The 27,061-nt window shown below is 41.7% G+C and overlaps 1 protein-coding gene across 1 annotated transcript in view; it reads left to right on the forward strand.

The window, feature by feature from the left end:
- The window catches only part of LOC106602811 (carotenoid-cleaving dioxygenase, mitochondrial), a 36,000-nt gene extending 10,041 nt beyond the window's left edge, over window positions 1–25,959 (forward strand). Inside the window, exons 6-7 of the mRNA XM_082973799.1 lie at window positions 18,247–18,342; window positions 25,356–25,959. Coding sequence (XP_082829925.1) covers window positions 18,247–18,342; window positions 25,356–25,487 — 228 coding nt within the window. The 3' untranslated portion in view covers window positions 25,488–25,959. The remainder of the gene's footprint in view (window positions 1–18,246; window positions 18,343–25,355) is intronic.
- Window positions 25,960–27,061: the final 1,102 nt, after the last annotated feature.

Below are 27,061 nucleotides of genomic sequence, written 5' to 3' on the forward strand. Positions count from 1 at the left end.
AAATTGAGGTAATATATACTGCTCCAAAAAATAAAGGGAACACTTAAACAACACAATGTAACTCCAAGTCAATAACACTTCTGTGAAATCAAACTGTTCACTTAGGAAGCAACACTGATTGACAATACATTTCACATGCTGTTGTGCAAATGGAATAGAAAACAGGTGGAAATTATAGGCAATAAGCAAAACACCCCCAATAAAGGAGTGGTTCTGCAGGTGGTGACCACAGACCACTTCTCAGTTCCTATGCTTCCTGGCTGATGTTTTGGTAACTTTTGAATGCTGGCGGTGCTTTCACTCTAGTGGTAGCATGAGACGGAGTCAACAACCCACACAAGTGGCTCAGGTAGTGCAGCTCATCCAGGATGGCACATCAATGCGAGCTGTGGCAAGAAGGTTTGCTGTGTCTGTCAGAGTAGTGTCCAGAGCAAGGAGGCACTACCAGGAGACAGGCCAGTACATCAGGAGACGTGGAGGAGGCCGTAGGAGGGCAACAACCCAGCAGCAGAACCGCTACCTCCGCCTTTGTGCAAAGAGGACCAGGAGGAGCACTGCCAGAGCCCTGCAAAATGACCTCCAGCAGGCCACAAATGTGCATGTGTCTGCTCAAACGGTCAGAAACACTCCATGAGGGTGGTATGAGGGCCCGATGTCCACAGGTGGGGGTAGTGCTTACAGCCCAACACCGTGCAGGACGTTTGGCATTTGCCAGAGAACACCAAGATTGGCAAATTCGCCACTGGCGCCCTGTGCTCTTCACAGATGAAAGCAGGTTCACACTGAGCACATGTGACAGAGTCTGGAAACGCCGTGGAGAACGTTCTGCTGCCTGCAACATCCTCCAGCATGACCGGTTTGGCGGTGGGTCAGTCATGGTGTGGGGTGGCATTTCTTTGGGGGGCCGCACAGCCCTCCATGTGCTCGCCAGAGGTAGCCTGACTGCCATTAGGTTCCGAGATGAGATCCTCATGTGGCTGGAGTGTGTCAGCAGTTCCTGCAAGAGGAAGGCATTGATGCTATGGACTGGCCCGCCCGTTCCCCAGACCTGATTCCAATTGAGCACATCTGGGACATCATGTCTCGCTCCATCCACCAACGCCACGTTGCACCACAGACTGTCCAGGAGTTGGCGGATGTTTTAGTCCAGGTCTGGGAGGAGATCCCTTAGGAGACCATCCGCCACCTCATCAGGAGCATGCCCAGGCGTTGTAGGGAGGTCATACAGGCACGTGGAGGCCACACACACTACTGAGCCTCATTTTGACTTGTTGTAAGGACATTACATCAAAGTTGGATCAGCCTGTAGTGTGGTTTTCCACTTTAATTTTGAGTGTGACTCCAAATCCAGACCTCCATGGGTTGATAAATTGGATTTCCATTGATTATTTTTGTGTGATTTTGTTGTCAGCACATTCAACTTTGTAAAGAAAAAAGTATTTCATAAGATTATTTCATTCATTCAGATCTAGGATGTTTTATTTTAGTGTTCCCTTTATTTTTTTGAGCAGTGTATAATATTGCAATTCATATTACTTTCCCCAAAATTAATTATTGTTTCTTTAAAAAATGCTGGGTCAAAATCACCCAATTTGGGTCATTTCAACAACCCAGCGCTGGGTTAATATTGGCCAAACACAGCATTGGGTTAATTCAACCAAGCGGGTTTGAGTTGTGCATCTAACCCTGCTGGGTAAAGTATACTATATGGCTGGGTTAAAACCGAGTATGTTGGGTTGTGACATAAACCCAGCACATTCGGTTGGGGGATTGACCCAGCAGCAGGATCATTTATGTAATCCTTGGGTTATTTTCAGTACCATCCTACTTTTAATTTTGCTTGTATATTTTTGCCTTCTCTACCATCCCACCCCTCCCTTCCCTACACATAGACAATCAAGATTAAATTATGAATTTCATATCACGTCAGAAAATGTACAAAAATATGTATATTTTTAAATAGCATGTTCAAACAAAGCCCTATTGTCTAAATGTAATATTTCACAAGAATTCATAAAATGGGATTGATTATTAGAATGTATTTATATTATTTAATGAACCAAACAATCCAAACATCAGATTAAAGCCTCAGTTGAGCTTGATGTGCACACTCAGATTGCAATCTGTGAAAAACAAAGCATGCATGCGTGTGATATTGTCTGTCTTATTAAGAGGTATTAACTAGGGCTGTGGCGGTCATGACATTTTGTTAGCTGATGATTGTCAGCAAATAACTGCAGGTCTCACCATAACTTACCGTTAATTAACATAAACACATTTAGCATCTCCTGGCTTCCATGCATAGCCTACAAGCCACTGATGCAGACCTTTGGAACATCTACATTTTAAAAAGTCTAATAAATCCTTGTAATATAGCCTACACCATCACAATAAATCCATGATTTATTTTAGACAGGTCTAAATAAACATTACATGAAGAAAATAGTCTACATCAGAAGAAGAGAATAACATTCTCTAAGTTGTCATTATTTAGGCCCTGATTTGGCTATGCCATATTGCTTTGGGCTACCCTAGTTCATTTAGCAGACAATATTTGCTTAGAATTCCGTGGCATTATTTTATAGAATACAATTGAACATAACTCAATAAAATAGAAAGTAAAATTTCCCCAAACGATTTGAGTTAGTGCGCACATACGGCTATTCTGTGTTGAGCAGTTAACAAAGAAACAGGTCCTCATATTATGCTTAATTTAGAGTTATTTATGCAACTTCAGTTCTGATACAAACGTTGGGCTATATGTTTAGATGTTTTATACATTCTAAGGCTGCATGATGTGACTCTAATGATTTGTTTTAAGTTGAATGAAAGGCATGAGCTTTGCTTTGTTTTTTTCTCAGGCTACACACACTCCATCAGTCTCTCATTCACAATTTGACAAGCACTTGATAATGCGGGAATCCCCTTTGTGTGCCCCCCCCCCCAAAAAAAAATAAACATGCTGCCAGTGGCCATTGTGCCCTTGGGCATAATATAACAATTATAATTCCCTTATCCGGGCTGCATGCTCCGAAGCACCTCTCACTCACATTGCTCTCCTAGATAGCACAATTCTCATTAGCCAATGCCCGTCATTGACTACAAGGGTAGACAGATACATCAGGGACGCAACTGTGTGCGTCCTTATCCAATTCCAAGTCGCATATTGAAGATATTGGAAGAACAGTCTACATTTACTTTCGTCAGCCAACAAGATAAGTAGGCCTAACAAACAGCAAAATAACTAGTCTATGTCAATCTACTATCACCCATAGTACAAAAGTTTACCTATTCTATTCTGTGTGAGAAATTTATATTCCAAACATAGTCTGAGACAGTTGTGGGATTTTTAATGGGGAAAAGGATCTTCCCCAAACTAGACTGCATATCTATATATGCACTGCATATATATACTGCACACAAGCTGGGCATCATTCACAAGTGATAATATGCAGTATCATTCACAAGGGAAGAAAATACATGTCATCTATGCACTTAAATAGCGAATGGAGGACGCTTTCTCCGTGGTTCATTTTCATGCCAGCCAGGTAGGCTATACTCCTGTTGTAAAGAGAAGCAATGTGCTTAATATTAGGATAGTTGAGAAATAAATATAGTAGCCCTAGCCTATAGAACGCTGATGGGATCCTCCTCTTTTTAATAGAGGCCATCACTCTGTTTTCTCACGCAATTGCATAGCCTATAGAAATGTTGCGCAACATGATCACATTTGCATTGATATCAGAGTGGTTAGAGGGACAATAGAGTGCTGAGTACCAGGCAGTTTGCAAGTTTGTTAGGCTACTAATGACCATTAGCAGCATCAGAGCTTGGGGAAGCCTAATTACTGTGACTAAACGGTCATGTGGAATTTGACTGCCGTCATGAGTCGTGACCGCCGTTGTGGCAGTAATACGGTCACCATAACAGCCCTAGTATTATTAACACAGATCGGTCTATCAGACAGTGCCAGAGCTAATTAATAGATATTCACATTCACTGACTAGTGGTATAAAGTACTTAAGTAAAAATAGTTGAAAGTACTGCTTGAGTAGTTTATTTGGGTATCTGTACATTACTATTTATATTTTTGACAACTTTATCTTTTACTTCACTACATTCCTAAAGAAATGAATGTACTTTTTACTGCATACATATTCCCTGACACCCAAAAGTACTGGTTACATTTTGAATGCTTAGCAGGACAGGAAAAGTCACACACTTATCAAGAGAACATCCCTGGTCATCCCTACTGCCTCTGATCTAGCGGACTCACTAAACACATGCTTCATTTGTAAATGATGTCTGAGTGTTGGAGAGTGCCCATGGCTATCCGTAAATAAAAAATAAAATAAATGGTGCGATCCAGTTTGCTTAATAAGGAATTTGAAATGATTTATACTTTTATTTTTGATATTTAAGTATATTTTAGCAATTACATTTACTTTTGATACTTAAGAATATTTAAAACCAAAAATGTTTAGCATTTTACTCTTTTGCACACCAGTATCCCTACTTGCACATCATCATATGCTCATTTATCACTCCAGTGTTAATCTGCTAAATTGTAATTATTCGCTCCTATAGCCTATTTATTGCCTACCTCCTCATGCCTTTTGCACACACTGTATATAGACTTTCTTTTTTCTACTGTGTCATTGACTTGTATATTGTGTTATTGGCTTGCTTATTGTTTACTCCATGTGTAACTCTGTGCTGTTGTCTGTGTCACACTGCTTTGCTTTATCTTGGCCAGGTCGCAGTTGTAAATGCGAACTTGTTCTCAACTTGCCTACCTAGTTAAATAAAGGTGAAATATATATATTTTTTATAATTAAAAAGGGGCAACAATCGGTTGAATAGCATGCATTTAGGTTTACTAGCATTTAAAAGCAGTTGGAGGCCACGGAAGGAGTGTTGGTATGGCATTGAAGCTCGTTTGGAGGTTTGTTAACACAGTGTCCAAAGAAGGGCCAGATGTTTACAGAATGGTGTCGTCTGCGTAGAGGTGGATCAGAGAATCACCAGCAGCAAGAGCAACATCATTGATATATACAGAGAAAAAATTGGCCCGAGAATTGAACCCTGTGGCACCTCCATGGAGACTGCCAGATGTCCGGACAACAGGCCCTCCGATTTGACACACTGAACTCTATCTGAGAAGTAGTTGGTGAACCAGGCAAGGCACTCATTTGAGAAGCCAAGGCTATTGAGTCTGCTGATGAGATTGCACTGATTGACAGAGTTGAAAGCCTTGGCCAGGTCGATGAAGACGGCTACACAGTACTGTCTTTTATCAATGGCGGTTATGATATCGTTTAGGACCTGGAGCGTGGCTGAGATGCACAAATGAAACCAGATTGCATAGTGGAGAAGGTACGGTGGGATTCGAAATGGTCGGTTATCTGTTTGTTAGCTTGGCTGTCGAAGATTTTCAAAAGGCAGGGCAGGATGGATATAGGTCTGTAACAGTTTGGGTCTAGAGTGTCTCCCTCTTTGAGGAGGGAGACACTCCTCAAAGAGGGGATCTTTGGGGATCTCAGATGATACGAAAGAGAGGTTGAACAGGCTAGTAATAGGGGTTGCAACAATTTCGGCGGATAATTTCAGAAAGAGAGGGTCCAGATTGTCTAGCCCAGCTGATTTGTAGAGATCCAGATTTTGCAGCTCTTTCAGAACATCAGCTGTCTAGATTTAGATGGAGCTTGGGCAAGTTGCTACAGAGGGTGCGAGCTGTTGGTCGGGGTACGGTTAGCCAATTGGAAAGCATGGCCAGCCGAATAAAAATGTTTATTGATTTTCTCGATTATCGTAGATTTATCGGGGTGACAGTGTTTCCGAGCCTCAGTGCAGTGGACATCTGGGAGGAGGTGCTCTTATTCTCCATGGACTTTACAGTGTCCCACAACTTTTTGGAATTAGTGCTACAGGATGCAAATTCTGTTTGAAAAAGCTAGCCTTAGCTTTCCTAACTGACTGAGTATATTGGTTCCTGACTTCCCTGAAAGGCTGCATATCACATTGGCTATTCGATGCTAATGCAGAATGCCACAGGATGTTTTTGTGCTGGTCAAGGGTGAACCAGTTCTGTTCTTAGTTCTACATTTTTTGAATGAGGCATGCTTATTTAAGATGGAGAGGAAAGCACTTTTGAAGCCAACCAGGCATCCTCTACTGACAGGATGTGGTCAATTTCCTTCCAGGATACCCGGGCCAGGTTGATTAGAAAGGCCTGCTGGCTGAAGTGTTTTAGGGAGCGTTTGACAGTGATGAGAGGTGGTCATTTGACTGCGGACACATTATGCATGCAGGCAATGATCTCTGAGATCCTGGTTGTTGACAGCAGAGGTGTATTTAGAGTGCAAGTTGGTCAAGATGATATCTAAGAGGGTGCCCATGGTTACGGATTTAGGATTGTACCTGGTAGGTTCCTTAATAATTTGTGTGAGATTGAGGGCATCTAGTTTAGATTGTAGGAACGCCGGGATGTTAAGCATATCCCGTTTTTTTTGATACACTGCCGATTTTGAAGGTTTTCCTACTTACAAAGCATGTAGAGGTCTGCAATTGTTATCATAGGTACACTTCAACTGTGAGAGACGGAATCTAAAACAAAAATTGTATGAATTTGTATCACATTGTATGATTTTTAAGTAATTAATTTGCATTTTATTGCATGACATAAGTATTTGATCACCTACCAACCAGTAAGAATTCCGGCTCTCACAGACCTGTTAGTTTTTCTTTAAGAAGCCCCCCTGTTCTCCACTCATTACCTGTATTAACTGCACCTGTTTGCACTCGTTACCTGTATAAAAGACACCTGTCCACACACTCAATCAAACAGACTCCAACCTCTCCACAATGGCCAAGACCAGAGAGCTGTGTAAGGACATCAGGGATAAAATTGTAGACCTGCACAAGGCTGGGATGGGCTACAGGACAATAGGCAAGCAGCTTGGTGAGAAGGCAACAACTGTTGGCGCAATTATTAGAAAATGGAAGAAGTTCAAGATGACGGTCAATCACCCTCGGTCTGGGGCTCCATGTAAGATCTCACCTCGTGGGGCATCAATGATCATGAGGAATGTGAGGGATCAGCCCAGAACTACACGGCAGGACCTGGTCAATGACCTGAAGAGAGCTGGGACCACAGTCTCAAAGAAAACCATTAGTAACACACTACGCCGTCATGGATTAAAATCCTGCAGCGCTGCAAGGTTCCCGCGCTCAAGCCAGCGCATGTTCAGGCCCGTCTGAAATTTGCCAATGACCATCTGGATGATCCAGACGAGGAATGGGAGAAGGTCATGTTGTCTGATGAGACAAAAATAGAGCTTTTTGGTCTAAACTCCACTCGCCGTGTTTGGAGGAAGAAGAAGAATGAGTACAACCCCAAGAACAGCATCCCAACCGTGAAGCATGGAGGTGGAAACATCATTCTTTGGGATGCTTTTCTGCAAAGGGGACAGGACGACTGCACCGTATTGAGGGGAGGATGGATGGGGCCATGTATCGCGAGATCTTGGCCAACAACCTCCTTCCCTCAGTAAGAGCATTGAAGATGGGTCATGGCTGGGTCTTCCAGCATGACAACGACCCGAAACACACAGCCAGGGCAACCAAGGAGTGGCTCCGTAAGAAGCATCTCAAGGTCCTGGAGTAGCCTAGCCAGTCTCCAGACCTGAACCCAATAGAAAATCTTTGGATGGAGCTGAAAGTCCGTATTGCCCAGCGACAGCCCCAAAACCTGAAGCATCTGGAGAAGGTCTGTATGGAGGAGTCCCTGCTGCAGCGTGTGCAAACCTGGTCAAGAACTACAGGAAACATATGATCTCTGTAATTGCAAACAAAGGTTTCTGTACCAAATATTAAGTTCTGCTTTTGTGATGTATCAAATACTTATGTCATGCAATAAAATGCTAATTAATTACTTAAAAATCATACAATGTGATTTTCTGGATTTTCACAGTTGAAGTGTACCTATGATAAAAATTATAGACCACTACATGCTTTGTAAGTAGGAAAACCTGCAAAATCGGCAGTGTATCAAATACTTGTTCTCCCCACTGTATGTGGGGCAATCAATTCACATATGGTGTCCAGGGCACAGCTGGGGGCTGAAGGGGGTCTATAACAAGCTGCAACGGTGAGAGACTTGTTTCTGGAAAGGTGGATATTTAAAAGTAGAATCTCAAATTGTTTGGGCACAGACCTGGATAGCATGACATAGTTGCAACTCCGCCCCCTTTGGCAGTTCTACCTTGACGGAAGACGTTATAGTTAGGGATGGTATTTTCAGGATTTTTGGTGACCTTCCTAAGCCATGATTCAGACACGGCTAGGACATCAGGGTTGGTGGAGTGTGCTAAAGCAGTGAATAAAACAAACAGGGAGGAGGCTTCTAATGTTAACGTGCATGAAACCACGGTTACAGAATTCAACAAATGACTGCGCCTGGGGAATGGGAGTGGTGTTGGTGGCTGCAGGGCCTGGGTTAACCTCTACATCACCAGAGGAACAGAGGAGTAGGATAAGGATATGGCTAAAGGGTATAAGAACTGGTCGTCTAGTGCGTTCAATACAGAGAGTAAAAGGAGCAGATTTCTGGGCGCGGAAGAAGAGATTCAAGGCATAATGTACAGACAAGGGTATGGTAGGATGTGAATACAGTGGAGGTAAACCTAGTCATTGAGTGACGATGAGAGAGGTTTTGTCTCTCGAAGGCACCAGTTAAGCCAGGTGAGTTCACCGCATGTGTGGGGGGTGGAACAAAAGGGCTATCTAAGGCATATTGGGCAGGGTTAGGGGCTCAACAGTGAATTATGACAATAATCACTAACCAAAGCAGCAATAGACAAGGCATATTGACATTAGGGAGAGGCATGTGTAACCGAGTGATCATAGGGTCCAATGAGTAGCACTAGATGAGTCAGAGAGCCAATTCCGTAGTTGCTGCTACGCTAGGCGAGCTGGATACACGGCGATTCAGATAGCTCACCTGCTAGAAGTAAAAACCTGTGAGCAGTCCCCAAGAGCCAACACAAATGGGTTGGGGTCTGGTCACCCCCGCCTGGTGAATGTACTCGACCATATTGAGGCGCAGGTAGCCTAGTGGTTAGAGCGCTGGGTTAGTAACCAAAAGGTTGCAAGATCAAATCCCCGAGCTGACAAGGTTAAAATTGGCATTCTGCTTCTGAACAAGGCAGTTAACCTGCTGTTCCTAGGCTCTCATTGAAAATAAGAATTTATTCTCAACTAACTTGCCTAGTTAAATAAAGATAAAATAAATGAAAACAATTGGATTAAAAAGGCTGAATGATCAATGGGTGAGTGAATTATCTTTGTCTTATGCCCTACAATTTGCAAACAGTCTGATTAGACCATCATGTCAATACCATGTCTGTCTCTGCAATTGCATTTGTTACACTCTGAAACGCAAGTGGGACTTCTCTTGATGGCATACTTCCAAAATCTCGAACTCTTGAATTACATTTTTTCTGTCCTGAAAGACTCTGCCAAATCCTCACGCATTGGGCAACTAAGATGTATTGTTATGCTTTTATTGTTGATCTCTGGTAATGTGTGACCAAACCCTGAGACGGTAGATACCATGTAATTGCTACCGACTCCCTTTGATTTAAAAAATAGAGCAGGTTTTGGCCTCTTAAATGTTGATGTCAGAAGTCTATTTCCAAAAATGAACATGATTAGAAAACAGGAAAATATGACAAATGCAGACATAATGGGTTCATCATAAACTTGGCTAAATAAATCTGTGTCAAATAACTCGATATCTATTGATGGGTACACAGTTTTTAGAACGGATCGGATGAGTAAAGGAGGAGGGGTTGCAATTTATGTGGAATCCAAGTTTAATACCTCTGGAATTCTCTCAATTACCAAAGCCAAACATTTTTTTAATTGCTTGCGGTTAAAGTGAACGTATATAAGGACTCCCACATCACACTAGTCAGCTGGTACAGACCGCCCTCGACTTCGGGAGACGCACTTCATTATCGTTCTGATGTCCTGCATAAGCTAAATGACTCTGAATTTCTTCTTTTTTTCACTCTTTTAAAGAACTGCTTGACTGTCTGAATCTTGCAAAATTAATTAATGAGGCTACAAGACCGAATTCCAGAGCACCTAAAAAAATCAATATTGGACATTCTTCTAACGAATTCACCTCACAAATACACATCAACTGGGATATTCTGTAATGATGTCAGTAATCACTGTGCAATTGCTTGTGTTAGAAATACAAAAATAAACAAAGCCAAGCCAATAATAAATTAACAAAGTCCTGATTACTCTGTAGTACAGCAGATAATTACTTTTTTGTAAAAAAAATTTTTACAAACAAAAATATTATGACTAAAACAATAGTCAACTTAACATGTACATACATATCCACAAATATTAATGACATCAAACTTGCTCAAATCCATGTGTTCCCACCGTATTTCTAATGCTTGTGAGACTCTGCCACATATGACATCAAAATGTGTAATGTTTTAGCCAGACAAACAATTACTTTTCCATTGCAGTTAATCACTAGTCTGGCTAACACCTAACTCTTGAAGTCCTCCTGACTTCAGAGTCGGGAATGGCTCTTTGATGTTGTCAGCACAAAGCGTTGATAATGAAGGGGGCTGTGCTTTTCCTGGTTGGATCTCTTCTGTGTCTTTCTCATTCAAACACCCAGAGCCACACACAGCCCCTGAGTGCCACCTCCTATTACAATGGTTGGATTTTCAAATCCAAACAATGAGAGGTCTCAACCCCAAGGGGAAGAAAAAACATTTCAGAGAACCAATCAAGCCCCATCGCACAATTTAGGTCAGGGCTCTGTGCATACCAGTCAAGTTCTTCCACTCCGATCTCGACAAACCATTTCTGTATGGACCTCGCTTTGTGCACGGGGGCATTGTCATGCTGAAACAGGAAAGGGCCTTCACAAAACTGTTGCCACAAATTTGGAAGAACAGAATCGTCTAGAATGTCATTGCATGCTGTAGCGTTAAGATTTCCCTTCACTGGAACTAAGGGGCCTAGCCCAAAAACAGCCCCATAATTCCTCCACCACCAAAACGTTTAAGTTGGCGCTATGCATTGAGGCCGGTAGCGTTCTCCTGGCATCTTCTAAACCATGATTTTTCCTTCGGACTGCCAGATGGTGAAGCATGATTCATTACTCTAGAGAATGCGTTTCCACTGCTACAGAGTCCATTGGCGCTGAGCTTTACAGCACTCCAGCTGATGCTTGGCATTGCACATGGTGATCTTAGGCTTGTGTGTGGCTGCTCGGACATTTCATGAAACTTGAACAGTTCTTGTGCTGACATTGCTTCCAGAGGCAGATTGGAACTTGGTAGTGAGTGTTGCAACCGACCACAGACAAATGTTACGTGCTATGCGTTTCAGCACTCAACGGACCCATTCTGTGAGCTTACAGTGGCAAGAAAAAGTATGTGAACCCTTTGGAATTACTTGGGTTTCTGCAAAAATAGGCAAACACAGTGTGCTTAAACTAATATAGTGAGGGAAAAAAGTATTTCATCTCCTGCTGATTTTGTACGTTTGCCCACTGACAAAGAAATGATCAGTCGATCATTTTAATGGTAGGTTTATTTGAACAGTGAGAGACAGAATAACAACAAAAAAATCCTGAAAAACGCATGTCAGAAATGTTAGAAATTGATTTGCATTTTAATGAGGGAAGTAAGTATTTGACCCCCTCTCAATCAGAAAGATTTCTGGCTCCCAGGTGTCTTTTTTATACAGGTAACAAGCTGAGATTAGGAGCACACTCTTAAAGGGAGTGCTCCTAATCTCAGTTTGTTACCTGTATAAAAGACACCTGTCCACAGAAGCAATCAATCAATCAGATTCCAAACTCTCCACCATGGCCAAGACCAAAGAGCTCTCCAAGGATGTCAGGGACAAGATTGTAGACCTACACAAGGCTGGAATGGGCTACAAGACCATCGCCAAGCAGCTTGGTGAGAACGTGACAACAGTTGGTGCGATTATTCGCAAATGGAAGAAACACAAAAGAACTGTCAATCTCCCTCGGCCTGGGGCTCATTGCAAGATCTCACCTTGTGGAGTTGCGATGATCCTGAGAACGGTGAGGAATCAGCCCAGAACTACACGAGAGGATCTTGTCAATGATCTCAAGGCAGCTGGCACCATAGTCACCAAGAAAAAAAATTGTAACACACTACGCCGTGAAGGACTGAAATCCTTCAGTGCCTGCAAGGTCCCCCTGCTCAAGAAAGCACATATACATGCCCATCTGAAGTTTGCCAATGAACATCTGAATGATTCAGAGGACAACTGGGTGAAAGTGTTGTGGTCAGATGAGACCAAAATTGAGCTCTTTGCATCAACTCAACTCGCCGTGTTTGGCGGAGGAGGAATGCTGCCTATGACCCCAAGAACACCATCCCCACCGTCAAACATGGAGGTGGAAACATTATGCTTAGGGGGTGTTTTTCTGCTAAGGGGACAGGACAACTTCACTGTATCAAAGGGACGATGGACGGGGCCATGTACCGTCAAATCTTGGGTGAGAACCTCCTTCCCTCAACCAGGGCATTGAAAATGGGTCGTGGATGGGTATTCCAGCATGACAATGACCCAAAACACACGGCCAAGGCAACAAAGGAGTGGCTCAAGAAGAAGCACATTAAGGTCCTGGAGTGGCCTAGCCAGTCTCCAGACCTCAATCCAATAGAAAATCTGTGGAGGGAGCTGAAGGTTCGAGTTGCCAAACGTCAGCCTCAAAACCTTAATGACTTGGAGAAGATCTGCAAAGAGGAGTGGGACAAAATCCCTCCTGAGATGTGTGCAAACTTGGTGACCAACTACAAGAAACGTCTGACCTCTGTGATTGCCAACAAGGGTTTTGCCACCAAAATTCCTCCTGACCGTTGGGCAGTTCTGCTCCGCAACTACATACTTTTGAATATATATTGTAAAAAAAAAAAGATGGACACAATAAATGTAGCTATAAATGCTACAAAATCCACCTTCACAATAAGTGTATCCAGACAACTTGTTTGACATATAACATTTGCAACTAGTTGCTGTGCATCCACTGCCGTATCTTCTTCAACACTGAGGCTTTTTGCCCCTTCAAAACTCTTCTCCACTCCACATAATCTAGGAGATTTGCTGAATAGCCTTGATCCTTGACACCTCAGCCGCTTTTACCCTAACATGGTGCTCAGGTCACGGAATTAGGGAATATGATCTCCACCACAGTTACAACATTTTACATTAACAGACTCTTCAATAACATATTTATTCCGTCTGCAAACACTTGACACGTGGTCGCATTGCATATGGTTTCGCACGAACGCTCTCACGAGGTATTTCATACAGGGAAAGTTGGAACTTTACATACACTTAGGTTGGAGTCATTAAAACTTGTTTTTCAACCACTCCACAAATTTCTTGTTAACAACATATAGTTCTGGCAAGTCGGTTAGGACATCTACTTTGTGCATGTCATAAGTAATTTTTCTAACAATTGTTTACAGACAGATAATTTCACTTATAATTCACTGTATCACAATTCCAGTGGGTCAGAAGTTTACATAAACTAAGTTGACTGTGCCTTTAAACAGCTTAGAAAATTCCAGAAAATGATGTCATGGCTTTAGAAGCTCTTGATAGGCTAATTGACATCATTTGAATCAATTGGAGGTGTACCTGTGGCTGTATTTCAAGCCCTACCTTCAAACTCAGTGCCTCTTTGCTTGACATCATGGGAAAATCAAAAGAAATCAGCCAAAACCTCAGAAAAAAAATTATAGACCTCCACAAGTTACCACGTTCATCTATACAAACAATAGTATGCAAGTAAAAACACCATGGGACCACACAGCCATCATACCGCTCAGGAAGGAGACGTGTTCTGTCTCCTAGAGATGAAGGTACTTTGGTGCGAAAAGTGCAAATCAATCCCAGAACAACAGCAAAGGACCGTGTGAAGATGCTGGAGGAAAGGGGTACAAAAGTATCTATATCCACTGTAAAATGAGTCCTATATCGACATAACCTGAAAGGCCTCTCAGCAAGGAAGAAGCCACTGCTCCTAAACTACCATAAAAAAGCCAGACTACGGTTGGCAACTGCACATGGGGACAAATATCGTACTTTTTGGAAAAATGTCCTCTGGTCTGACGAAACAAAAATATAACTGTTTGGCCATAATGACCATCATTATGTTTGGAGGAAAAAGGGGGTGGCTTGCAAGCCAAAGAACACCATTCCAACCGTGAAGCACGGTGGTGGCAGCATCATGTTGTGGGGGTGATTTGATGCAGGAGGGACTGGTGCACTTCACAAAATAAATGGCACATGAGGAAGCAAAATTATGTGGATATCTTGAAGCAACATCTCAAGACATCAGTCAGAAAGTTAAAGCTTGGTCGCAAATGGGTCTTCCAAATGGACAATGACCCAAAGCACACTTCCAAAGTTGTGGCAAAATGGCTTAACTTCTCTAGGGCCAGTGGGACGATTTCGTCCCACCTACGTAACAGCCAGTGGAATCCCGTGGCGCGTTATTCAAATACCTTAGAAATGCTATTACTTCAATTTCTCAAACATATGACTATTTTACACCATTTTAAAGACAAGACTCTCGTTAATCTAACCACACTGTCCGATTTCAAAAAGGCTTTACAACGAAAGCAAAACATTAGATTATGTCAGCAGAGTACCCAGCCAGAAATAATCAGATACCCATTTTTCAAGCTAGCATATAATGTCACAAAAACCCAGAAGACAGCTAAATGCAGCACTAACCTTTGATGATCTTCATCAGATGACACACCTAGGACATTATGTTATACAATACATGCATGTTTTGTTCAATCAAGTTCATATTTATATCAAAAACCAGCTTTTTACATTAGCATGTGACGTTCAGAACTAGCATACCCCCCGCAAACTTCCGGTGAATTTACTAAAAATGTACTAAATTACTCACGATAAACGTTCACAAAAAGCATAACAATTATTTTAAGAATTATAGATACAGAACTCCTCTATGCACTCGATATGTCCGATTTTAAAATAGCTTTTCGGTGAAAGCACATTTTGCAATATTCTAAGTAGATAGCCCGGCATCACAGGGCTAGCTATTTAGACACCCAGCAAGTTTAGCACTCACCAAAGTCAGATTTACTATAAGAAAAATGTTATTACCTTTGGTGTTCTTCGTCAGAATGCACTCCCAGGACTTCTACTTCAATAACAAATGTTGTTTTGGTCCAAAATAATCCATCGTTATATCCAAATAGCGGCTTTTTGTTCGTGCGTTCCAGACACTATCCGAAATGGTAAATCAGGGTTACGAGCATGGCGCAATTCGTGACAAAAAAATTCTAAATATTCCATTACCGTACTTCAAAGCATGTCAACCGCTGTTTAAAATCCATTTTTATGGTTACTACTCCTGCCCAGTAACTAGAATATGCATATAATTATTAGCTTTGGAAAGAAAACACTCCAAAGTTTCTAAAACTGTTTGAATGGTGTCTGTGAGTATAACAGAACTCATTTGGCAGGCCAAAACCTGAGAAGATTCCATGCAGGAAGTGCCCTGTCTGACAATTTCTTGCCCTTCTTGATTATCTCTATCCATTACAGAGGATCTCTGCTGTTACGTGACACTTCCTACGGCTCCCATGGGCTCTCAGAAGGCGGAAAAAAGCTGAATCGTGGCTTTGCGGGCTCTGGCTGAAAAAAAGTAGCGCGTTTGGGTAGTGGCTGGTTACAGTACTGTGAGACTCGGGCTCGTGCCCGCGTCGACCGAATGCTTTGTTTTCTTTCGTCTGTTTACCTAAACGCAGATTCCCGGTCGGAATATTATGGCTTTTTTACGAGAAAAATGGCATAAAAATTGATTTTAAACAGCGGTTGACATGCTTCGAAGTACGGTAATGGAATATTTAGAAATCTTTTGTCACGAATTGCGCCATGCTCGTGACCCTTATTTGCACTTCGGATAGTGTCTTGAACGCACGAACAAAATGCCGCTGTTTGGCTATAACTATGGATTATTTTGAACCAAACCAACATTTGTTATTGAAGTAGCAGTCCTGGGAGTGCATTCTGACGAAGAACATCAAAGGTAATCAAACTTTTGTAATAGTAAATCGGAGTTTGGTCAGGGCTAAACTTGGTCGGTGTCTAAATGGCTAGTCGTGATGGCTGGGCTATCTACTGAGAATATTGCAAAATGTGCTTTCACCGAAAAGCTATTTTAAAATCGGACATATCGAGTGCATAGAGGAGTTCTGTATATATAATTCTTAAAATAATTGTTTTTTGTGAACGTTTATCGTGAGTAATTTAGTAAATTCACCGGATGTTTGCGGGGGTATGCTAGTTCTGAACATCACATGCTAATGTAAAAAAGCTGGTTTTTGATATAAATATGAACTTGATTGAACAAAACATGCATGCCTTGTATAACATAATGTCCTAGGGTTGTCATCTGATGAAGATCATCAAAGGTTAGTGCTGCATTTAGCTGTGGTTTTGTTTTTTGTGACATTATATGCTAGCTTGAAAAATGGGTGTCTGATTATTTCTGGCTGGGTACTCTGCTGACATAATCTAATGTTTTGCTTTCGCTGTAAAGCCTTTTTGAAATCGGACAGTGTGGTTAGATTAACGAGAGTCTTGTCTTTAAAATGCTGTAAAATAGTCATATGTTTGAAAAATGGAAGTTTTCGGATTTTAGAGGAGTTTGTATTTCGCGCCACGCCCATCATTGGATATTGGAGCAGGTGTTCCGCTAGCGGAACGTCTAGATGTAAGAGGTTTTTAAATTACAGTTTTAACAGTGGCCAAATAGGCTGCCTGTGGCTATTTGATCATAATATAGGCCTATCAGTGTGGACTGCCATCAAAATCAATGGAGACTTATAAAATCAATCCAGAGAATGTGTTTCACTGCTCCTGAGTCTAAAGTTGGTGGGGTTAGGGGGAATGGTCATGTACAAGGAGCCACAGCATTGCCTAGAGCTAATTGGTGATTGTGGTTGGCCGTCATGGGAGACTGGAGGAAGTGCTTGGTTGTGTTGTTGCATGCAAGATTTGTTTGAATTACTTCATGCCTGGAGAATTCCAAGTGCGGAGTCCAAACTGGGTGAATGATTTGTTGGTGCATGAGAAGTTTGGAAGTCTGACATTCGAAATGGCGGTGCCATTTGAAAAACGAGTTTTAATGACTCCAACCTAAGTGTATGTAAACTTCCGACTTCAACTGTATGTCTAAAGGCTGTGCGGTTTAGACCAGGTAATTCCAGGGCCTGTATTCAGAAATGTCTTAGAGTAGGAGCGTAGATCTAGAATCAGTTTTGCCTTTCATATCATAATGGATAAGATTTATATGGACAGGTGGTCCTAGATCAGGACTTCTATGCTTTCTGGCTTATTGCGATTAGAGGGCCATGTGTGCATAAGGTTTAAGAGTGGCCAACAACACCAACATTAATTCAACCTCAGGACAGTGTTTAGCCTCTCGGAAAATGAACAGACTTGTACAAAGAACAACATATACCACTAGTTTCTCATAATACAACTCACTTAACCCCTGCCTTGGTCCTGGACCTCACATTTCAAACTACACTCTGTGGAAACCCCCAACCATCTTTATTGCTACCTTCATGATTGCTTTGAATTCCTCACAGGTATCCATATGTACTGCAGGAAATGTGATGGTATTAGTACACTATATATACAAATGTGGACACCCCTTCAAATTAGTGGATTTGGCTATTGCAGCCACACCCGTTCCTATAAAATCGAGCACAGAGCCATGCAATCTCCTTAGACAAACATTGGCAGTAGAATGGCCTTACTGAAGAGCTCAGTGACTTTCAACGTGGCACCATCATAGGATTCCACCTTTCCAACAAGTCAGATCGTAAAATTTCTGCACTGCTAGAAACTGAGATTATCGTTACATGTCATGATAAACTTTGAACACAGACCAAAGAGCCCAACTCCCACCTACCCCAGGATACCATTTTCTCTGTTGATTGTGGTTCGGAAAGTTAGGAGTATTGAGATTAATCAAATGAGTATCATGTACTTGTTATTCTCTGAAAATAGGCAACTTTTTTTCTTGCACTTTACAAAGTTTTTTGGTGTTTTTCCATATTTACCTTTTTAAGTCCTCACCAGTATGCATCCCTGCTCTCTCTCTGTCTCAAGGTGTGGTACCAGAAGGGTTTGTTCCCCTCAGAGCCTGTGTTCGTTCCCTCGCCGGAGGCCGTGGAGGAGGACGATGGGGTCATCCTGTCCGTGGTGGTCACGCCCACTGAGGTAAAGGTCATTGGCCATTCTATTGCCAACATGACTAGCTAAATGATCTTACAGTGTTAGGCTTTCACAAGGCAATTCAGAGAAGCAGATTGTAATTTTGGTGCGCATAAAATGGAGAATGGAGTCATGAGTGCACAGTTGCCAGAGAGGAAGGGAGAGGAAGGAAACCGCTCAAGAAATGGTGACTTTAAAACAGTTAAAGTTTAATGGCTGTGATATGAAGAAACTGAGGATGAATCAACATTGTTACTCCAGAATACTAACCTAAATGACAAAGTGAAAAGAAGGAAGTCTGTAGAGAATACAGTTATTTTAAAACATTCATCCTGTTTGCAATAGGAAACTGAACTAAAACTGCAAAGTAATTAACTCTATGTCCTGAATAAGTGTTTGGGGCAAATCCAAAACAACACATTACTGAGTACCACTCTTCATATTTTCAATCATGGTGGTAGCTGCATCATCTTATGGGTATGCTTATCATCGGCAAGGACTAGGGAGTTTTTCAGGATAAAAAGAAATGGAATAGATTGTAGTGGGCAGTAATATATTTGACCTGTGTATATATAGTCGTGGACAAAAGTTTTGAGAATGACACGAATATTAATTTTCACAAAGTCTGCTACTTCAGTTTGTATGATGGCAATTTGCATATACTCCAGAATGTTATGAAGAGTGATCAGATGAATTGCAATTAATTGCAAAGTCCCTCTTTGCCATGCAAATGACCTGAATCCCCCAAAAACATTTCCACTGCATTTCAGCCCTGCCACAAAAGGACCAGCTGACATCATGTCAGTGATTCTCTCGTTAACACAGGTGTGCGTGTTGACGAGGACAAGACTGGAGATCACTCTGTCATGCTGATTGAGTTCAAATAACAGACTGGAAGCTTCAAAAGGAGGGTGGTGTTTGGAATCATTGTTCTTCCTCTGTCAGCCATGGTTACCTGCAAGGAAACACGTGCCATCATCATCATTGTTTTGCACAAAAAGGGCATCACAGGCAAGGATATTGCTGCCAGTAAGATTGCACCTAAATCAACCATTTATCGGATCATCAAGAACTTCAAAGAGAGCGGTTCAATTGTTGTGAAGAAGGCTTCAGGTCGCCCAAGAAAGTCCAGCAAGTGCCAGGACCGTCTCCTAAAATTGATTCAGCTGCGGGATCGGGGCACCACCAGTACAGAGCTTGCTCAGGAATGGCAGCAGGCAGGTGTGAGTGCATCTGCACGCACAGTGAGGCGAAGACTTTTGGAGGATGGTCTGGTGTCAAGAAGGGCAGCAAAGAAGCCACTTCTCTCCAGGAAAAACATCAGGGACAGACTGATATTCTGCAAAAGGTACAGGGATTGGACTGCTGAGGACTTGGGTAAAGTCATTTTCTCTGAATCCCCTTTGCGATTGTTTGGGGCATCCGGAAAAAAGCTTGTCCGCAGAAGACAAGGTGAGCGCTACCATCAGTCCTGTGTCATGCCAACAGTAAAGAATCCTGAGACCATTCATGTGTGGGGTTGCTTCTCAGCCAAGGGAGTGGGCTCACTCACAATTTTGCCTAAGAACACAGCCATTAATAAAGAATGGTACCAACACATCCCCCGAGAGCAACTTCTCCCAACCATCCAGGAACAGTTTGGTGATGTACAATGCCTTTTCCAGCATGATGGAGCACCTTGCCATAAGGCAAAAGTGATAATTAAGTGGCTCGGGGAATAAGACATCGATATTTTGAGTCCGTGGCCAGAAAACTCCCCAGACCTTTATCCCATTGAGAACTTGTGGTCAATCCTCAACACGCGGGTGGACAAAGAAAAACCCACATATTCTGAAAAACTCCAAGTATTGATTATGCAAGAATGGGCTGCCATCAGTCAGGATGTGGCCCAGAAGTTAATTGACAGCATGCCAGGGCGGATTACAGAGGTCTTGAAAAAGTGTCAACACTGCAAATATTGACTCTGCATCAACTTCATGTAATTGTCAATAATAGCCTTTGACACTTATGAAATGCTTGTAATTATACTTCAGTATTCCATAGTAACATCTGACAAAAATATCTAAAGACACTGAGCCAGCAGACTTTGAAAATTAATATTTGTGTCATTCTCAAAACGTTTAGCCACGACTGTATATTTGACCTTTGACGGGCTGACTAGTCGTTCGGCTTTGTCCGCTGTCTTCCAACTCCAGGTGTCAGAGAACACATAAATTAGGGCTGAGCGTACAAGAGCCAAGCTAAGACAAAATCCTAGAGGAAAACCTGCTTCAGTCTGCTTTCCAACAGACACTGGGAGACACATTCACCTTTCAGCAGGACCATAGCCTAAAACACAATGCCAAATATACAGTGGAGTTGCTTACCAAGACGACATTAAATGTTCCTGAGTGGCCTAGTTATAGTTTTGACTTAAATCGGCTTGAAATATTGTACAATCCAGGTGTGCGGAGCTCTTAGAGACTTACCCGTAAGGACTCACAACTGTAATCGATGCCTAAGGTGATTCTAACAAGTATTTACTCGGGTGTGAATTTAATTTCGATATATCCGTATTTCATTTAAAACATTTGCAAAGAATTCTAAAAAAGCATGTTTTCACTTGGTAGTTATGGGGTATTGAGCTTAGATGGGTGATGAATCAATGTAATAAATGTTGAATTCTGCCTGTAACACAACAAAATGTGGAATAAGTCAATAGGTATTTATACTTTCTGAATTTATTTTATATCCTCTATAAATACAAAATTAAATACAAAACACTTGTTCAGTTTACCTTAGACAAATTTTTAAGTTGTACCTATTTTTGGCAGTGGATAAGAATGCATAAGTGTTTATGCTGAAGCACCACGAGCAAAAAAATAAATAAGAGGGCTGAATGAATTGAACTTTGTCTCAAAGTAAATCTAAAACTGCACTGTTCTCAAGTTCACAAACTATGCTTTAACATGCAGTTCTTAATGTCACCACTAAATGTCAGCATCAGCAAATGTATTGAGTAGATTCACTACAGGGCTTTACAACAGTCAAAGGTCATGTAAAAAACACTTTATGGCAACCTTGCAATGAGAGCTTGTTATGACGAGCAGGCTAACTGTTTATTACCTAAATGTTTTGGTAACACTTACTTGACACTTACCATAATAACACATTATGACACGGTCATAATTATCTCATAATGAAGTGAAAATGCCCAATATATTTTTATTTATTTTATTTAACTTTTAGTTAACTAGGCAAGTCAGTTAAGAACAAATTCTACCCCGGCCAAACCCTAACCCGGATGACGCTGGGCCAATTGTGTGCCGCCCTATGGGACTCCCAATTACAGCTGGTTGTGATGTCAAGTAGCCTAGTGCTTAGAGCATTGGGCCAGTAACCAAAAGGTTGCTGGATCAAATCCCCAAGCTGACAATGTAAAAATCTGTCGTTCTGCCCCTGAGCAAGGCAGTTAACCCACTGTTCCCCGTGCGCCATAGATGTGGATGTCGATTTAAGGTAGCCCCCCGCACCTATCTGATTCAGAGGGGTTGGGTTAAATGTGGAAGACACATTTCAGTTGAAGGCATTCAGTTGTACAACTGACTAGGTGCGCTCCAACCAAACTGACCTGACCTGATACAGCCTGGAATTGAGCCAGGATCTGTAATGACGCCTCTAGCACTGAGATGCAGTGCCGTAGACCGCTTAGCCACTCAGGAGCCCCCCAAGAAGCCAGTGTTTGGAGGATATATTGGCACGGGTGTTTTTAGGGCCGAGACGAAGTTGACGCCAATATATCTTCGTGGGCGTTATCACTTTATACAAGGGGTAACCAACATATTCAAATAATGATTGACATATGATTGACAGACGCTACGTGTCTGTCTGTCTTGTCCCGACACGATACATGCAGGACAGCTGGAGGTTGAATTTGAAGATTGAAACAATGTTTCAAATGTCGGAGAGACAGACAGCAAGGTTTATACAAATATCCTCTGTTGAAAACTAAATGTTAGTCTAAAAGAAATGTGAGTTAATGTCTAGATAGCTTTTATAGTGGAGATCAAGTTTATACATTGCCTGGCTGGGCTGATGAGTCAGTGGATTGCACAATAAGATAGAACTGAGTAAATAGGAATTTTAACGTCATAGATTTAGCCAGTGGTAACTTGTGGAATAGACACTGGCTGGAATGAGGTTTTAACCAATCAACATTCAGGATTAGAACCACCCATTGTATAATATGTCATAACAGCTGACAACTTGTTATAACCTATCATAATATGGTCATAACACTGTCATGACACATATATTTAGACCTTTTGTGACATATATTGCATTATCTTATGGCTGGTTATGACACCCACATAAGTGTTAAAACCCACAAAACCTACCACACAAGGCAAAACATTCAAAAATAATTGTTATGCTTTTTGTGAACGTTTATCGTGAGTAATTTAGTAAATTGTTAGTGAATTCGCAGGAAGTTTGCGGGGGTATGCTAGTTCTGAACGTCACATGCTAATGTAAAAAGCTGGTTTTTGATATAAATATGAACTTGATTGAACAAAACATGCATGTATTGTATAACATAATGTCCTAGGATTGTCATCTGATGAAGATCATCAAAGGTTAGTGCTGCATTTAGCTGTCTTCTGGGTTTTTGTGACATTATATGCTAGCTTGAAAAATGGGTGTCTGATTATTTCTGGCTGGGTACTCTGCTGACATAATCTAATGTTTTGCTTTCGTTGTAAAGCCTTTTTGAAATCGGACAGTGTGGTTAGATTAACGAGAGTCTTGTCTTTAAAATGCTGTAAAATAGTCATATGTTTGAGAAATTGAAGTAATAGCATTTCTAAGGTATTTGAATATCGCGCCACGGGATTCAACTGGCTGTTGCGTAGGTGGGACGAATTCATCCCGCCTAGCCCAGAGAGGTTAAAATCAATTTTTATGCCATTTTTCTCGTAAAAAAGCGATAATATTCCGACTGGGAATCTGCGTTTAGGTAAAAAGACGAAAGAAAATAAAGCACAGGGTCGACTTATCCACGCGCCTAAGCCCATTGTCCTCTGATCGGCCACTTGCCAAAAGCGATAATGTGTTTCAGCCTGGCGCTGCCTCGATATCATTCAGCTTTTTCCCGGGAACTGAGAGCCTATGGGAGCCGTAGGAAGTGTCACGTTACAGCAAAGATCCTCAGTCTTCAATAAACAGAGACAAGAAGAACAAGATCTTGTCAGAGAGGGCACTTCCTGTAAGGAATCTTCTCAGGTTTTTGCCTGCCATAGGAGTTCTGTTATACACAGACACCATTCAAACAGTTTTAGAAACTTTAGGGTGTTTTCTATCCAAAGACAATAATTATATGCATATTGTAGTTACTGGGCAGGAGTAGTAACCAGATTAAATCGGGTACGTTTTCTATCCGGCCGTGTCAATACTGCTCCCTACCCCCAACAGGCAACATCTCAAGACATCAGTCAGGAAGTTAAAGCTTGGTTGCAAATGGGTCTTCCAAATGGACAATGACCCCAAGTATCCTTCCAAAGTTGTGGCAAAATGGCTTAAGGATAACAAAGTCAAGGTATTGGAGTGGCCATCACAAAGCCCTGACCTCAATCCTATAGAAAATTTGTGGGCAGAACTGAAAAAGCGTGTGCGGGCAAGGAGGCATACAAACATGACTCAGTCAAAATTCACCCAACTTATTGTGGGAAGCTTGTGGAAGGCTAATTAAAACGTTTGACCCAAGTTAAACAATTTAAAGGCAATGCTACCAAATACTAATTGAGTGTATGTAAACTTCTGACCCACTGGGAATGAGATGAAAGAAATAAAAGATTCAATAAATCACTCTAATTATTCTAACATTACACATTCTTAAAATAAAGTGATGATCCTAACTGACCTAAGACAGGGAATTCTTACTAAGATTAAATGACAGGAATTGTGAAAAACTGAGTTTAAATGTATTTTGCTAAGGTGGATGTAAAATTCCCGACTTTAAATGTACACTGTTTTTCAATACAACATGTATTGGCTATATATTTCAACTGCAAATGTCGTGCACTTATGACTGAAAAAGTTAATGCAGAAAATTGTTTGCCACAAATTTTCTAATTTGGCTGGCTAGCTAACAATCGTATTTCATCATGAATGCAAGCACATACCCTGAACGATATATGTGTGCAACTGTCTTGCTTTTTGCTACATTTTTTTATTTAACTATGCAAGCCAGTTAAGAACAAATTCTTATTTACAATGACAGCCTAGGAACAGTGGGTTAACTGCCTTGTTCAGGGGCAGAAGGACAGATTTTCACCTTGTCAGCTTGGGGATTTGATCTAGCAATCTTTCGGTTACTGGTCCAACACTCTAACCACTTGGCTACCTGCCAGCCCCATTGCAGATTTCCGAAAACCAACTACTAATATCGACGCTTTATCCGTGGAATAAAGGCCGATACAATTTTTTTCCGGTGAAAGGCTAATATCAGTCAAACAGTTGAAATGAGTTATTGGTAGGGCTCTAAACAAAACATTTGCAAAAGTGGACCAATTAGCGGGAGGGATGGGGGCAACTTCTTGCCGTGCTTAAGTTCAGAGCAGCTGTCAGTCAAAACCCCTACAGCGATTTGAAGCAAAGACTGAGCTCTAAGATCATGTAATGCATGTTACTGTACAGACGATGCATTCCAATTTAGATGCTTGTCAGTGTCCATATCTACCATTTCTAACCCATATGTGGGTAAGCGGCGGTTTTCATTTTCAGTGGAAAAAAACTTTAACTTGTCATCAATCGTATTCATACGACAAGCTTGTTCAGGTTGTTCAGTTTACTCACCCATTCATTAGAGTCATTTGGGGACATTTACTGGGCAGCAACCTCAAGTTACAGCATTTCAGAACCTTGCAATACTTTTACGGTATTGATAAAGATTAATTTAGAATGTTTTAGAGTGTTGATTGAGGTTCATCATTAATGTTCTTGAGTGTTGATGTAGATGAATCTGGAAGATTCTCTCTATCCAGGATAAGAGGACATTCCTCCTGGTTCTGAATGCCAGGACATGGGAGGAGCTAGGGAGAGCTGAGGTGCCTGTCAACGTTCCCTACGGTTTCCATGGGGCCTTCAACTCCACCGCCTAGATCAGCGATACTGTCCTACCAACTACCCCTCTCTTCCTCCCTCCCATTCCCTTTTTTTCTCCATTCAGGCACATGCCCAGAAAGGAGTCTAGCTGTGCTGAGCACATGCACCACTCCCACTCGCCACATGCCCTTTTGGGTGGTGGTATAATTACATTTTTTGTATACATTTATTGTGGTTCTTCTGAAGTCCCTCCATTCCCCATTCTCCTTCCCTTCCTTCCTTCTTTCTTCCCTCCTTAGTTCCTCCCTTATACAACCCACTGTCCTGAAACCATCATGGTCAAACCCACTCTCTGTATTAAGCCCCCAGAAAAAGAAGGACCAAGCTAGAGGGCTGCCTTCCTTTGCGATGCAACGCAGGACCTGCGTGTCGTGACAGAGATCATTGCAGCACAGTTGGCATTTTATTCATGCTGAGGGGGGAAGTGGGAGGTCAGACACACCTATGGGATGAAAAAGGTTTTGTGTCCCGCAGATAATTTGGAAATGGTTGTCTTTTTGCTTTGTATGAGTTAGCCTACCTATTGTATTAAAAACAACTTTTCCTCACATCATTTACACACAGAATGCAATTCTTGAAGTTCAGTAGCCTACCTCTCCTCTCCTAGTTGGGGGGTGAAAGATCAAGTACAAATAGGAAGTCGTTTGGGGGTCTGGGTGCCGTGTGACAAATATAGCACATTGCAGCTGCCTTTGCTTCACAAGTAAGCTGGATGTGTCAGTTTTTTCAATTTGAGAATATACAGAACATTTATTCTGATCAATTCTAAATTATTGATATTTAATCGCGCAGTAGAACCCAGAACGACATGTGGCCACCGGAAAGCCCAAGAGCCTGACCCTCTCCGGAAGTTGCTGTAGCCCTGCTTGGGATATTTAGCCTGTATTGGCTATTGGTTGAGACGCAGAGCCCTTTCTAGCCTGGTAGGCTATGTCAGGTTGGGAAATTGGAAATGTAAATTGAGCCAAGTTGAAGGTAATAGTGCATTTAGGTCAGTGACAATTTTAGTAAAACTTGGTGGGGCAAACAAAATAAAAAAAATTGGGATGCATGCCAACAAAGCCACTACACAACACAACAATAAAGAATACATTAATTGTACTATAACGGTGCCCAAAAACTGCTTATCACCTGGCTATCAGCGGAGCCTTGTCTGGTAGCAAAACAGTTAATTTGGCCTCATTTAATGCTTACATTTTTTTTAAAATATTATTTACAATGACGTCTTACCCCAGCCAAACCGTTACATTGCCCTATGGGACTCCCAATCACAGCCAGATGTGATGCAGCCTGGATTCAAACCAGGAACTGCAGTGATGCCTCTTACACTGAGATGCAGTGGCTTAGACTGCAGTGCCACTTGGGAGATATGGCTGACTTGCTTAAACAAATGTAGTTTCTACTGACAATTGAGATGTTCAAACTATGGCATAAGGGGACGACAAGCGGATAAGAGGCAATCTGTAATTTCGATTAAGACATTAATGAGCACAGACATAGTCAATATAACTATTTGTTCAGCCCTTTTGAAATGTACAGCTACAGAATACAGAACATGGGCCATTCTTAC

This window comes from Salmo salar, chromosome 04 (assembly GCF_965601325.2).
Source record: "Salmo salar chromosome 04, fSalSal1, whole genome shotgun sequence".
Taxonomy (NCBI): domain Eukaryota; kingdom Metazoa; phylum Chordata; class Actinopteri; order Salmoniformes; family Salmonidae; genus Salmo; species Salmo salar.